The sequence below is a fragment of the Acartia tonsa genome, chromosome 10 (genome assembly GCF_053477335.1).
Source record: "Acartia tonsa isolate MP-2025a chromosome 10, ASM5347733v1, whole genome shotgun sequence".
In the NCBI taxonomy this organism is placed as follows: Eukaryota; Metazoa; Arthropoda; class Copepoda; order Calanoida; family Acartiidae; genus Acartia; species Acartia tonsa.
This window is the reverse complement of record NC_137269.1, coordinates 1,906,395-1,921,403: the sequence shown is the minus strand read 5'-3', so window position 1 is coordinate 1,921,403 and position 15,009 is coordinate 1,906,395. Positions and strand designations below refer to the sequence as shown.

The 15,009-nt window shown below is 43.4% G+C and overlaps 1 protein-coding gene across 1 annotated transcript; it reads right to left on the bottom strand.

Annotated features, from left to right (window-relative positions):
- Positions 1-658: 658 nt before the first annotated feature.
- On the bottom strand, positions 659-13,959 carry LOC145330376 (uncharacterized). Its single transcript, XM_080175014.1, has 8 exons — positions 10,477-13,959; positions 7,745-7,767; positions 7,483-7,585; positions 6,708-6,812; positions 5,887-5,970; positions 4,704-4,745; positions 4,317-4,371; positions 659-2,523 (listed from the first exon to the last, which is right to left on the bottom strand). The coding sequence occupies exons 1-8, from the start codon at positions 13,366-13,368 to the stop codon at positions 797-799; spliced, it is 5,031 nt and encodes a 1,676-aa protein (XP_080031140.1). The 5' UTR covers positions 13,369-13,959; the 3' UTR covers positions 659-796.
- Between the last annotated feature and the right edge of the window lie 1,050 nt (positions 13,960-15,009).

The following is a 15,009-nucleotide window of genomic DNA, read 5'->3' as shown; positions in this document are numbered from 1 at the left end:
CTATGTTTGTTCAAGAGAATGGGTTAAAAGCTAAGAAAACTACATTTTTTGCAATAAATGTGAGTTTGGTGTCTTAAAACATCTCATATGTTAAAACAAATTTTTATCTAGTCTTTGAAAGAAATTCTTTTGTTATAATTATTTTTTAAAGATCTCTAGGAATAATTTTGTGTAATGACGAAAGTATCAGAATTGCAAACAACATTAACAAAAAATGCTTTCAGCTGACCATAATAGTCCTCTCTAAATATGACTCACAGAGATAGGAACTATATAATAGATATCAAAAAGATTTTACTTTCAAAATATTAGACAAAAAATCATTTATACCGTGCAACAGCAAGCATAATGAAAAAGATATGTGTTTTAATCCATCACACTGACTTTTTTCAATTTTTTAAAAAGATTTTTTGAAAAGAATAAACATTCTTTCAAAAGATTAAAACTCTTAAACCCTAAATTTTCACAGGACTAGACCTTGCTGAAGATTTCTACTTTAAATTTTAAGTAAAAATGTTATCCTCCCTTTCTTTTTGTAAAAGATTTTTAATACAAACCCATGGTTAACCATATGTGACTGCAATTTTGTTCACCATACAATCTTGTAAATACTCTAAAACTTTAATCTTCATTTTCAAAATACGATTTTTTAAAAATATTTCCAGTTCCAAGTAATTTTTTAAAGCTTTTGATAAAGTTGACAAAAAAATAAGTTTATTACAATGTAGGATAAATACAAGCAAATATTACAGCTTAATGATTACATTTTTACAGTTATCAGCTATTACAATTTGGCTTAATCTTTCTTAACTTCAGGGAAAGATCCTATTCCAATTGAAGCAAAAGCCAATCTTTCAAGATGAGCAATGGGGAGCTCAAATATGACAGCAAAAATGAATGCCACAAAAATTGAGAAGCACAATATACCAAGCACAAAATAAACTCCAAGGATGTGGGTGTAGGTGACAGAGAATGTAAACAGTGACGCCATGTAGTTTATGACAGATAGATGAACAAGGTAGATACAATAGCTTAGATTTGCCAGAGGAATCCAACATGGCCAGGATAGAATTGAGTTGATTGTTCCACCAGCTCCTTTGGTGCATGCTAATACAACCCAGGCAACACACACACTCCATGCAAGACGGTGAAATCCATTGTAAAAGGCACTCAGTGTTCTGGGAGCTACTTCATATGTTGGATCCAGTATTCCTATGTCTACATAGTCAGCAGCATATGGATATAAACCATATATAACAGACGCTCCAATAGCACCTGTTATTCCCCAAATCCAGATGCTAAAGTAGGGATTTAACTTGAGCTTTGGTTGATCTCTCATTCTATGCAAAACATAACCAAGAATTATTCCAACTATGTATGGCTGGAACCTACACCAAGGTATAACATAGAAATTAATGAAAAAATCAAAGTTGGCACCCATGTAAGAAAATGAAATGGGATAATCATTTGCATATGCCAACCAGGTAGGAACCACTGTTGATACTATGACTCCAGCAGCACAAACAACCATGCCAATCAACTTGTTGTACCACAAGGCAACAATAAAGATGGGAGAGATAATGAAGAATTGCATATCATTTGCCAAGTACCATCCCTGCCCAATGCAGTAGTGAGATGAATATTCATGCCACTGAAGCTGGAAATTGTTAACATACAATAAATTTATCCACCATGACTTCTGGCAGCTACTGACATCATAATCAACATATGTTGATTGAGGGCCTGTTGCAAAGTGTTTCCACAAGGTTGCTGTAAAAAAGATTACCATTGCATAGACAGCTGTAAGCCTCAGATATCTATGTACATAGAACATGATCCAAAACTTAAAGTTTCCTCCTTTTTGTTTATCCAGCTGTTTCAGTGTTGAATAAGTTAGAACACAGGCACCAATCATAAAGAAAGTATCTACAGAGGGGTAAGCTTGTTCCATGGCTTGAAAAGCTAAACTACCCCAAATTGGCCCATCCTTGTCATACATCACCATTCCATTAGTAGTTGGAATTTGATTAGTAAATGCACCAAATGCATGCCCAAACAGAACCCATGTCATAGAGAGGAATCTTATTCCATTAATACTTGTCAGGGAGTCTTTTCTCACATCAGTAGCAAATATCTTGAGTGTATTTCTGTAGAAAGAAAATCCTTGAAAGATTTGAACAAGCCTTTTGTTAAAGAATCCAGCTTTAAGATACTTGATAGAAATATCAATCATAGTTCCTGTAAATATAAGTATTCCAAAGAGCACACAGACACTGATGAAGCTCCATTCACCTGCTGTATAAGGAATTTCCTCATCTTGTGAATGGCAGCTGCTTACATATAAAGTTGTATCAAAACCAGTTAATTTTTGCATGAAGTAACTCATACTAGCAGAGAGATCCTGCTCACTGCATGAATCTGGAATACATCTACCAAAGGCAACATTCATGAAGAGCAGGAAACCTCTTGAAGGAGTTACTGGTGGCGCAGCAGCTTCATCACCATTGTCTTCAAAATCATAAGCTAAAATAAATAATAAAGTTGTTTAAATTGGTCTGACTCTTCTGATTTAATATATTGTTTTGGAAGTGTAAGTGTTAATTTACTCATCTTTTGATTTTCTAATTTTATTCCGATTAAGAAAGTAGTAATACAGAGTCTTTATCTATTTTTAAAACGCTTTGCCTGGCTAAAAACTATTTTTAAACATGCCAAACATGTACTATGAAGCTTAGAATCCCTCTGTCTCTGTCTTGGGGGGGGGGGGGGCTCTAGAAGAGTGTTTTCATAAAGTGACTTATTTCCAATGTAATTAAATAAGATATTTCTAATTAAGATGTAATGAATGAAAACTTTACACATTAAGTTTGCATACTTTATAAAAATATTTTAAAAAAAGATTTGAATAATTTTATTTTATATCATAACTATACACATCAAAGTTACATACTTCACAAAAAAAATTTAAAAATAAGTTTGAATAATCTTGTTTGAAATTATATTTGTATATGTGATAAAAATAAGTATGTTGTATTGCTTAATACATTTATATTCATTTTACAAATTTAACCCTCTACAGCCGACTTTTATGTGTTTTAAATAGGTACCTAATTACTTAACACTTTTATGTTAATTCATTGACATATTCCTAAGTATTACTTTTTAATGAATTTTGATAGATGAAATCAAAAGACCTAATTTTAATTATACTAGTTACTAGTACAGTAGTTATAAATCATAAAGCTAAGAATTTTTTCCAAAAATGAAATTTAGCAAAATTTATCCATTTAACAAAAAAAATTAAAATCTTAAATTCAAATAAAAATTTATGTGAGACATTATTCTTTTTTTTAACTCTGCAGTATGTTTTTTGATATCCCTTTCAAAAATGCTTAAAATACAGTTTAAAAAGGAATCGGCCAAATTAAAAAATGATTTCCCTTCCTTTTTACCTCTGATAGCAAATTTAGGGAAAGATATTTTCCCCACTATTTGGTAACCAGCTCTTTACTTCTCTATATAAAAGTGAGATATAATAAGTTTAAATGCATCTATTAAAATATGTATATCACTTAAGGAGTAAGAGAGGGGACAGCGGATTAATTATTTAATTATAAGGGGTCTCAAACCTTGGGTACCTGCCCAAAGTGTTCATGAAGGATATAGCACAAGTTTGGGGACTTTGGAAACTAGCACGCATTTGCCGCTGAATTTGTTATGATCCTAGCAGACAAAATTCAATAAAAATAATTAACACAATTTTTAGGGGACAAAAAAATTATATTGAATAAAATTATTCAGGCTGGTTATAACAAATATTTTTTAAAGAAACTCTACTGTGATATATGTGTAATAAACAATTTAAGAACCCTACTGTGTTGTCTTAAATTTAGGTGGCAGTTAATAATATAGAAGAAGAGATAAATAAGTTCAAAGGACGATTTTTCTTGTGATTAATTACAGAATGTTTACTACATTGTGATGTACTGGTAACCTAATTTTCAATTAAATGTTTTTTTCTAAATTAGTTTACCATGAATGCTTTACTATTTTCTTCAAATTTTCTGGATAAATCTGGTTTTCATTGCCTTTCAGCAAAAACTCTTAAATTAAATTGATTGCCCATTGCCCTCTCCCTTACTCCCTGATATTACTAATCCATGAAACACAATATTTACTTATATTTGTATTATGATTCTTTTCATTCCTTTGCTTGTTTGTCTGTTTTCAGTCTTGTGAGCTTTAACAGATGTTGTTTCTAAATCTACTAACAACTGAATCATTCTTTTTAGAAACATTTATAATTTAAAACTTACTTGTAGGAGCTAGAGTAACCATGCAGTGCTTTCCTTTAAAGGTTTCAGCAGCAACCTTAATTAAAACAATAGCTGGATAAAAATTAAAACTAGAAATATTCAAGTGTATTCACACAATGTGCTGGTTGAGCACAGAATACCTCCCCAGCTCCTTATTTTTTAATAAATTGAAAAAATTGGGATGTAAAGTTTTTTAGCCAATACCTTAGCCTTTTGGAATTACCTAGTATCCTTTAAAGGTAACCAGACCTAAAGTAAAAAGTGTGTGTGGGGGGGGGGGGGGGATGAGAAAGGTTATTAGTGCTCACATGAGTACTTTGTAGAGTCCATATCTATTAAATCAAAATACAAATTTTTAAAATATTCAATATGTGAAAATAAAAATACCTCTAAACAAGATTCAAATGCACCAACTTTCTTCACATGTCCCTAAAAAATGATGATAAATTTTAGTACTTCTTAAAGATACTATTAACTACACCCCTAGAGGCCTCTATATCACTTCACAAATGTGAGGGGGGGGGGAGTAAGTTGACCCTCCACTTTCCATTTTAGTTTTAAAAAAAAATTTCCAGGGGTAATTTAACTTGGGAAGGTGGGGATACATTACCCCAAATAATTGTAAACCTTCCCTGGACCTTTAATAAGCTTCAATATAAAGGAAAACTAGGGTTGGGCCGGATATCCGGTGTGGCCGGATATCCGGCCATTTTCAATATCCGGCCGGATACCGGAAATTGAAACTATCCGGCTGGATATCCGGCTCTATAATTTTTTATACTCTACACCAAGAATATCTGCTTTTTGAAATCTTAAATGGCTATAATTTTCTTATTATTGAAGCTAGAAGAATATTTTTTCTGAATAAGTTTAACTTTATGTAAATTTATATAAGATTTCTGATGAAATTTTTTTTTACTACTTTAATATCTGGTAATTTGGCCGTTTATCCGGCCGGATATCCGGTAATTTGGCAAGATAACCGGATATTTGCCGGATATCCGGCGTTGGCCGGATATCCGGCATTTGAAATCAGCCGGATATCCGGTATCCGGTATCCGGCCAAAAAAGTATCCGGCCCAACCCTAATGGAAAACCATGTTGGTGCAGCGTTTAGTAAGATCTTAAGCTACAAGCCAGAAGGGCACACAAACTTTTATTTGAAAATATAAAAACTTTTCTATATTAGGAGAGCTAATCTAAAACTATCATAATTTCTTTGGCTGCTATTAAAGATATACAGGTTTGGTGAGGATTAATTTTACCAATAAGGTTTTTTTTTAATGCAACCATCTCTTAATCTATGTGTAAATGGCACTTAGAATTCGAATTTCCATCTGAAATTTTGCATGAGTAATTCTTGGTAGACCTACCTTTCTCTAAATCGAACAAACGTAGTAATCAACTTTTTGATTACGAAAAGGTTGCATTACCCCCCCCCCCCACCCCTTTTGTGAAGAAGCAATGAATGAAGGTGTCTTACATACTTCTTATTACTTTTATATAAGGATCTGTACTTAGCGACTTTAAGATGATATCATCCTTGTTTTAAATATTGTTGGAGTAATACCTGTAGTAGTGAACTTGGGGGAATTTTAGCAGAAGCATCAAACATTTTGTAGGCCCAACCATTTCCACTTGGCAGTGCAGTTGGCTAAATGATTTCATATTTTATTTTTATCATAGTGAAGCTATTAATAGTAAAATGTTCATTTTTTGGGTATAGTCCTTTCCACGACATCCCTCCATAAGGAGCGATTCTTCGTATTTTTAAAATGGCTTTTTATAGGTTATTTTAGGTTAGGTTAGGTTATATTGTGTTAGGTGATTGCCCCACAGGGTTAGGTAATTGGCCCCGCAGGGTTAGAGCCCCCCGCAGGGGCTAGAAATAGGAAAAGCTACTGTGAAAAATACGAAGAATCGCTCCTTATGGAGGGATGTCGTAAAAAGGACTATACCCCATTTTTTTTGTAAAAAAGGGAAAAAACAAGAAGCATATAATTTTCAGCTGCTAAAGCTTAGCAGCTACATGGCTAAATGTAAAAAAAATGCCTAGGTCAATAAGAAACCAGTAAATATATTACTTGGTGTATCAAAGAGTATTCATATATTAAGGTTTTGTTATTTTCTGTTTTTGTACTTTTATTTTGGTAAGATCTCTGTCCTATACTTGTCTTAGTTTGTTTGTCCAACCATAAAATTTTTGGTGCTTTGTTACATTTTTATGTTGTCATCCTTGTTGAATTATTATTTTTAAGAAAGATAGTTATTAAAAAGAAATATAGTAGATCAAAACTTTATAGACTAATCCTATTTACATGTCCTTTTATTTTGTGATTTTTCTATATTATCAACATCTTTAAATATTTAGAAATTTTTGGCTGAACTTACTGAGTTAAGAATTTCAATGTATTTGAGAGAATCCTTTTGACATTTCTCACTCACATTACCATCCACAGGGGTTATGAAGTTTCTCCATAATTCATCATCAAATTCCTAAAAAATAAAAGATGTTAATAACTCATTTCCCTAAAATGATATTTAGTTGTAATATATATGCAAGCAAATAACAAAAGTCACATTTCATGAAAGTCAGATAAAATGAGTTCTGCATTATCTTTGTTGCAAAAAATGCTAGTTTCAATATATTAAAAGCAGGGCTTTTCTATAAATTAGGTAGGGCGTTGATTTAGACATGTTAGAATTGTCCTATCGATATCAAACTTTGCATGAAGATTTTTATAGCAGATAAGACTTAGAAAGCGCAGTAACTCTATTATCTTCACAAGAAAGTCCGTACGTCCATTTAAAACATGCTGTTTTTTAACTTATTGGATAACAGCTTTTTGTATGATTTAATTATCCTATTCATCTGATTCATGAAATAATGATTCCTAGGACAACAAAGTACAATATTATAAGCGAGGCATCTCAATAATCAAATCCTAAAAATGAAAGTATGTTCTGCAACAAATTTATGGAAAATATTTTAGACTTACAAAATAATGTTCTGCTAAAAAAGATCTGACATGCACTTTACAAGAGTTATTGGTCGTTTGTTCTTACTTCTTATTTTAGAGCTTCGCTTTTATGGATGTTGTCATCTTTATTTGGGAATAAATTGGTCATCTTTGGTCATTTTGCATAATATAAAAGTAAAAATTACCGGATCTTCTGAGAGGAAAGGAGAATCTATAAGGCTGTAATTAAACAATTTTCCTAGATCCAGCCATGACAAGTTATCTATAGCTGATGAAATATGGCCACCTCTGAAATATAAATAAATAATAAAAAAATAAAAAAAACTAGGAAGAATAAGTCCACTAGGAGCAAATCTCTTTCAAATTATACGCTAAACATTAGAAATTAGAGATATAAAAATAAGTAAAGTGGAAGCAAGCAGTTGTATCGTGCAGGAAAAGGTTTACATATGATTTAACATAGATAAACTCTGGTAAGCCGAGCGTACTCGGCCCACGGGGTAACGAGTTCGGATTCAACGGGCCCTAGCCTTTAAGTATTCTACCAAACAAACAAGCAGGATTCAATCATACAGAATTATATATTTAAACTGAATAATATTTACAAGTTATGTTTACTATATATATACAACAAAAATATAACAATGGTTAGGTTTGAAGGGGGTGTGGGGCGCTAGGGCTTAGCGCCCGACGGTAGACAGGCTGTGGGGGCAGCGGTGGTAAAAGGGGAGGTAGTGCCTCCCGATTATATAAGCGCATGATGGACTCGTGATAGTTGCATGTTCAAGTCCCCTCCCCACATTTAGGCAGGCTAGTTTGACCGCCGGGTGCGGGGTTAACAGCGGTCATGAGATGGATAGTGATATAATAGGATTAGGTGCTGGGGGTTTGTTATCATAAGTCACAGCGAAGCAACTCTGTAATAGGCCTGTCCGTATGGGTGTCGTATTACCACAACCTCCCCTTCAAGGGTTGCGTGGCTCCTGAGCCACCAGGCCTTGAACCTGGGGATACGACAGCCGGCTCATGCGCCGGACAGGCAGTTCTTGGGGCACCGCTCGATGGAGGGCAGCTCGGGCTACACAGGCTCCCCGGGACACTCGTTGCTCGGTCTGACTGTGGTTGGTGATCAGCATTGTCAGCTCCTGGTTGGCTTCTAGGCGTGGGTTGGCCACGGCCAGGCCTCGCCGCTGGAAATTTTGCCTCGTCTGCAGGATCAGTTCTGTCGCGGCTGGTAGCTGGACACGGAGGCCTAGGCAGACTCTGGTGGTTCCTAAGGGTGGAATGGTGATGGCAAAGGGCGCATAGAATTCCATGGGGGCGCCTGCTTGATTCAGGTTGCTTGGCCTCCTAGCTCCGACCCGGATGGGGATGGCTGTCATCAGCAGGGGGCACATGGCTTCTTCTTCTTCTTCTGGGGCGGCTTCTTCCATCGCAGTGGCTGGCTCTTCTCCTACAGGCTCGCTGCTGGCTGGCAGGTTCTCCATGTCTGAGTCAGGGTTCCAGATGGCATCTCTGAGTGGCTCTGGAGCGGGCGGCGGCGGCGGCGGTTCGTTGGGCTGCTCCTGCAGGTTTTCCTCCACTGGGTCACGATCTTGGCCGCTAGGCTGTGGGGCGGCTGCGGCTGGCTGGTGCACTGGGAACTCTCCTGGGTTGCTAGCTGCGGGCGCCGCCGCTCCAACTGGCAGCTCGGTGGCATCCTCGTCGCCGTCCACGTCAACTTGGATGTCGTCTGGGATCTGGTGGGCAGTCACATCTCCAGTGTATTTGCGCAGTCGGCCTACATGCGCGGTAACTTCTGAGATTCTGGCTACTGGAGAGGCAGGTTTAATGACATAATGGACTTCTGTAGCTTTCCTCACTACTTTCCAGGGGCCAGTCCATCTCTTGGTAATCTTGGCTGCCTTTCCTGGCACCAGGCGAGGGGCCAGGTACCAGACCAAGTCTCCAACCTCATACTTGGCCGTGCCTTCGTAAGCTGCCGCGCTCCTCCTGATGGCTCCCTCCTCCTTCTGCTGGATGGCATCATAAACTGCATAGTAGCGCTGCAACAGAGCTTGGACGTTGGCTGGAACTGAAGCATATTCGGTCTCTGGCAGCCGTAGCACCATGTCCACCGGCAGTTTGGCCTCTCTCCCAAAGAAGGCCAGGAACGGGGTCACACCAGTAGATCTGCAGGCCTTGGTGTTGTAGGCAAAGGCGATGGCAGGCAGGTGGGGCTCCCAGTTGTTATCGTCTCTGTCTAGGAACAGGCGCATGCCTGTGTTGAGCGTCCTATGAAACCTCTCCACTCGGTTGGACTGCGGGTTGTAGGGTGGTGGATGTGTCAGGCCAATCTCGAGCCGGGAGGCCAGTTCCTGGAATACCTGGCCGGTAAATTCCATTCCATTATCGGAATGGATCTTCAGGGGGCATCCGAACGTGGCCAGGTGGCGGTGCAACAGGGCTTCAGCCACCGTGAGGGTGCGCTTGTTGGGGATGGCGTAGAGGCTGACAAACCGGCTAAATCCATCTTGGCAGGTGAGGATGTAGCGGTTCCCAGCTGGGGTCTCTGGCAGTGGCCCCACCAGGTCGATGAATAGGACTTGCTGTGGATACCCCTGGCGGGAGGGCACGTGGATCCCCTGCTTCAGCCTCTCCTTGGTAACTTTCTGGACACACTCAGGGCAGGTTTGTACCATCAGGCGGACGTCACGGGCCAGGTTGGGCCACCAGAAGTGCATGGCAACGCGGGCGATAGTTGCGTCCATCCCAAAGTGCCCAGCCATGGGGGTCCCATGGGCTAGAAAGAACGCGTCCTTCTGGAGGGCCGAGGGCAGCAGGTATCTTGTCCTCTCCCCTGTCAGAGTCTGGTCAGTGGTGGTGAGGCAGCCATGCTCGTCAAGCCCCAGGGCTGAGAAGCGGCTGGCGTACTGCTGCTCGTCTCGTTCCTTGCCACGCAGCTCAGCCTTGGTTGGGGCCTTGCCATCAGCCACCCATTGGCGGACACGGAGCAGGAGGGGGTCCTGTGTCTGGGCTTCCAATACTCTAGCTGAATCCAGTCGGGCGGCAGGAGGCCGGCTAGCTGCGACCTCCCCTGGCTGGCCCAGGTTGTGGATATACTCAGCCTGCTCTGCTAATTCTTCGGCGCTCGCCGTTGGCATGTTGGCATCTTCCCGGCGGCTGAGGGCGTCGGCGTTGGTGTTCTGGGTGCCAGGCCTGTGGCAGACGGTAAAATCCAAGGCCGCTAGCTCCTCCTGCCAGCGGGCCACCATCCCTGTGGATGTGTTCAGTGATTTCATCTGTAGCAGGGCAGAGGAATCAGTGTTGATTTGGAAGCTGCGGTAGGACAAGATGCCGTGGAATTTTCGGATCCCATAGATAATGGCGGCCATCTCTCCCTTCCAGGACGGGTAGCGCGTTTCAGGGTCGGTTGTCTTGCGCCCCACGGCGGCAATCAGCCTCTCCTTGCCCTCCTGGCATTGACTCAGTATGGCAGAGATGGCGCGGCTGCTGAAATCTGTGGTGAGCTGGAACACTGCTGGTAAATCAAACCTGGGCGGCGCTCGGATGGGGGCCTGGCGGAACTTGTCCTTGAGTTGCAGCAGCTGGGCTTCCATCTCAGGCGTCCAGGTTAGGGCCTTGGCCGTCTTCTGCCGATTCATCTCGTAGGTGAGGTCTGCATACTCTGGGATGAACAGGCGGTAGTATCCAAAGAAGCCCAGCAACGCCAGCAAATCCTTGGGGGTGCTAGGGGCTGGCCAGTCCAAGATGCGGTCAATATAGTCCTCTTGCATGGCTATCCCCTCACGGCTGAGGGTGTGACCCAGATAATCCACCTTGGACCGGAACAACTTGGTCTTGGCTGGCTTGAGGCGGATCCCTCCCCTGCGGTGGGCTTCCAAGACCTCTCGGAGCCTGGCCAGGTGGGCCCAGGTATCCTGATGGAAGGTCAGGACGTCGTCAAGGTATGACTGGAGGTTGGCTGTGCCTAGTGGGTTTAGGACCCCTGCAATAAACCTGGAATAGACAGACGGTGCCGTAGCCAGGCCAAAGGGCATCCTTTTCCATTGATACAAGCCCCTGGGGGTGGTGAAGGCGGTGCAGGGCCGGCTATCCTCAGACACACGGATGGTGTAGTAGGCAGCCACCGCGTCTAGAGCACTGTAGACACGGTGCCCGCCAGCTCGTTCCACCAATTGCTGGATCCTAGGCAGGGGGTAGCTGTCCAGCTCCAGACACTTGTTGAGGGCCCTGTAGTCGACGGCCCAGCGGGTGCTCCCGTCCTTCTTCTTGATGGGCACCAGGGGGCTGCTCCAGGCGGAGTCCGACGGCTCTATAACTCCTTCCTGCAGCCAGGTGTCCAGTTGTTTCTCCAGTTCAGCCTCTTGCCGCGGGTTCAGATCCCTGAATCTCTGGCAGATCGGCTGGGTCCCTGGTTTGAGGCGCAGCTGCAATTCAACCACATCTGTGCAGCCGGGGGTAGAATTGGAGAAGACGTCCCTGTACTCTGACAACGTAGTCCAGACCTCCTTCTTGAGCAAGGGGTCCTTGCGTAGGAACTCATTGTCTTCCATCTCCAGGGCCTCCCACAACTCTTGCATGTCTATAGGCTCAGCAGGTTCTTGGAACGAGTGGAGACGCGGGGGAGGCGTATCAGAGACCTCCAAAATGTCAGGTTTGACCAGCTCCCCTGCCACTGGGAGGCCAGCATCCAGCAAGAGGGGCGCCTCCCCCTCATTGACCACCAGTACTCTGAACACAGTGGCAGAGCCAGGCCTGTGGGCATACAGGCCCTCTGGAATGACAAGGTCCTCCCCAAACCTCTGTTCTGGGGCAGCTAGTTGAATGGCATCCTTGGTGCGATGGCCCACTAGCTCAACAGGGACCGCCATAACCCCGCGGCCAGGCAGGACCACCCGCTTGGCTGTGCGGAGCTGGGGTGGTTGACCGTCAGTTGGAGTGACAGCGCTTAGCCTATACGTGGCTGGTGAGGGGTCAGCCTTGGCTCCGGGACCCACCGGCCGCGACTTGACGGGCTCGGCTTCTGGAGAGGCTGACGTGTCGGAGCCAGGCGTGGCTCCGGGGGCGTCCGGCCACGATTTGACGGGCTCGGCGCTGGGAGAGGCCAAAGTGCTGGGTCCAGCTTTGGCTCCGTGGGCGTCCGGCCGCGACTTGACGGGCACGGCGCCGGGAGAGGCTGGGGCCTGAGAGCTGAGTGTGGCTCCGGGTACATCAGACCGCGACTTGACGGGTCTGGACTCGGGCTTGGCTGGTGGACTGGCTGGAGGTCCCAGGTAGAGGGGGCCAGGTGGACACGGCTGGCCGTTAATAAAAGTGTCGGAGGAGAAGATGGGTTCTGGAGGGCTGGCAATCTCAGGAAACGTTGTTGGCAGGCTCTCCCTTGGCACCTTGGGCACTGGGGGCAACCCCATGGCTAGCAGGTTAGCTCCCTTGTGTGCGTTGAGTTCAGCGTCCACCCAGTGTGTGCCTTTCTCAACCACACGCGGCTGCTCAGGCAGGGGGCCTGGCAGAGGCCCCTCATAGCTTAGCTCTCTCTCGGCTGTCTCCCGGTCAATGGGGACGCCACGGAGTGGGATAAACTCCCCACGCGCCCACAAGCAAGGTGGTTGCATGTCGAAACAGAGCCTAGTTCCGAACTCCTTGAGAAAATACCCTCCTAGGTTCAGAGGGTGTGAGAGATTTCGGACCACAGACACGTGGTATAGATGGAGTATAAGAGTGTGTGAAACTGCCATATATAACTCTTTTAATTTTCCAATTACCTGGAGGGGCTGGCCGTCCTCATTAGCAGTCAGGATCTGGGTGTTGTCCGGAATCAACATGCGTTGCACGCCCATCGCGTGCATGAGGTGCTCAGAAATTACAGCAGACCCTGGTACACGGTTGCCAGAGTCAATCATGGCATCAACCTGTACATGCTGGGCAGGGTCAGGAGTAGGAAACCTCACCCTGATATGGCAGGGGAAGTGGAGGTCCTGCCCTTGAGACAAGGGGGCCTCTCGTTCGGCTGGGGTTGGCAGAAACTTTGGTGGTGGCCGCACCGCAGCTATGGTGGTATCGCTTACCATGGTGGCTTAGACTGTAGCTTCGAATCACTAGAGCTTATTAATTATCACTTGGTCAACAATTTTATATTTATTTTTATCACTTGGTTGACATTTTATACACAATGATGTGTTGTTATCACTAGGAGCTCTAGGTGCGATTCTGGAAGCACTGACAGCAGGGAATGTCCGTCCTGCAAGGTTCAGAGGGGTGACGGCGGTAGGGAATGACCCGTCCTACAGCGCCGCTGGTTCGAATCCCGACAAATGGCGGCAGGGAATGGCCCGTCCTGCAGCGCCTCGGGTTCGAATCCTGGGAGGCAGCGGCAGGGAATGTCCCGTCCTGCCGTGCCTGTGGCTCAAAATCTGCTATCCGTCGCAGTGGTAGGGCTTACTTGTGTGCTGAAGCTTCGCAGCCACACATTGCCTTCTTAGGGAGACCAGCACACAGCTGTCTGTCTCGTAGGTTTGGCCTGGGTGTCCTGGGGCTTGTCCCAGCTACACTTGCCAATTTAGACTCAGTTTTGTAGCCGTCTGAGCTAAATTATCCGATTGCCGTGGCTGCGCACCTAGCGCTACTCCTACACGACACGGAAAAAGCGGCTTAACTGGCGCTTTTAGCAGGCTAAATCTGCTTGCCGTAGGCCAGAGGCCCACATATTGCGTTCAAAATGATGGAAATTCGACCTAAAAAGGCCGTCTCACGGGTCAGTTGGCGGCTGATTGTCCCCTTACTTGCCAAAGGGTCCAATCAGAGGTAGAATAGGCTAGTTTCTGTAAGGCTCGATTGAAACACGCTGACACCAAGTTCTGGTAAGCCGAGCGTACTCGGCCCACGGGGTAACGAGTTCGGATTCAACGGGCCCTAGCCTTTAAGTATTCTACCAAACAAACAAGCAGGATTCAATCATACAGAATTATATATTTAAACTGAATAATATTTACAAGTTATGTTTACTATATATATACAACAAAAATATAACAATGGTTAGGTTTGAAGGGGGTGTGGGGCGCTAGGGCTTAGCGCCCGACGGTAGACAGGCTGTGGGGGCAGCGGTGGTAAAAGGGGAGGTAGTGCCTCCCGATTATATAAGCGCATGATGGACTCGTGATAGTTGCATGTTCAAGTCCCCTCCCCACATTTAGGCAGGCTAGTTTGACCGCCGGGTGCGGGGTTAACAGCGGTCATGAGATGGATAGTGATATAATAGGATTAGGTGCTGGGGGTTTGTTATCATAAGTCACAGCGAAGCAACTCTGTAATAGGCCTGTCCGTATGGGTGTCGTATTACCACAAAACAACTAAACATTTTAGATACATATGATCAGTATTGTAATTGAAAAGTTTAGGACATATGTCAGTTTTATAGGGCTTGAATTCCTGAGATGGACTTGAAGCTTTTTATAGTGCCTATAAAAATGACGCCATACTGGCCTACAATTGGTCAATTAAAATGCAAAACTGGCCTGCCATTTAGTCTGTGTATCGGAATAGCATTGGTTATTTGTATTTTATGACGTCATTTTTCACAGGAACTATAAACAGCTTAGAAATTCTTAAAAAGTGTACTTCCTGCTCTGATTTTAGAAGCCTGCAAGATTCAGACTTTGAAATAAAGTTCATGCAACAAAAGTGTCTGTTTGACAATTGGAAATTTTTTTTGT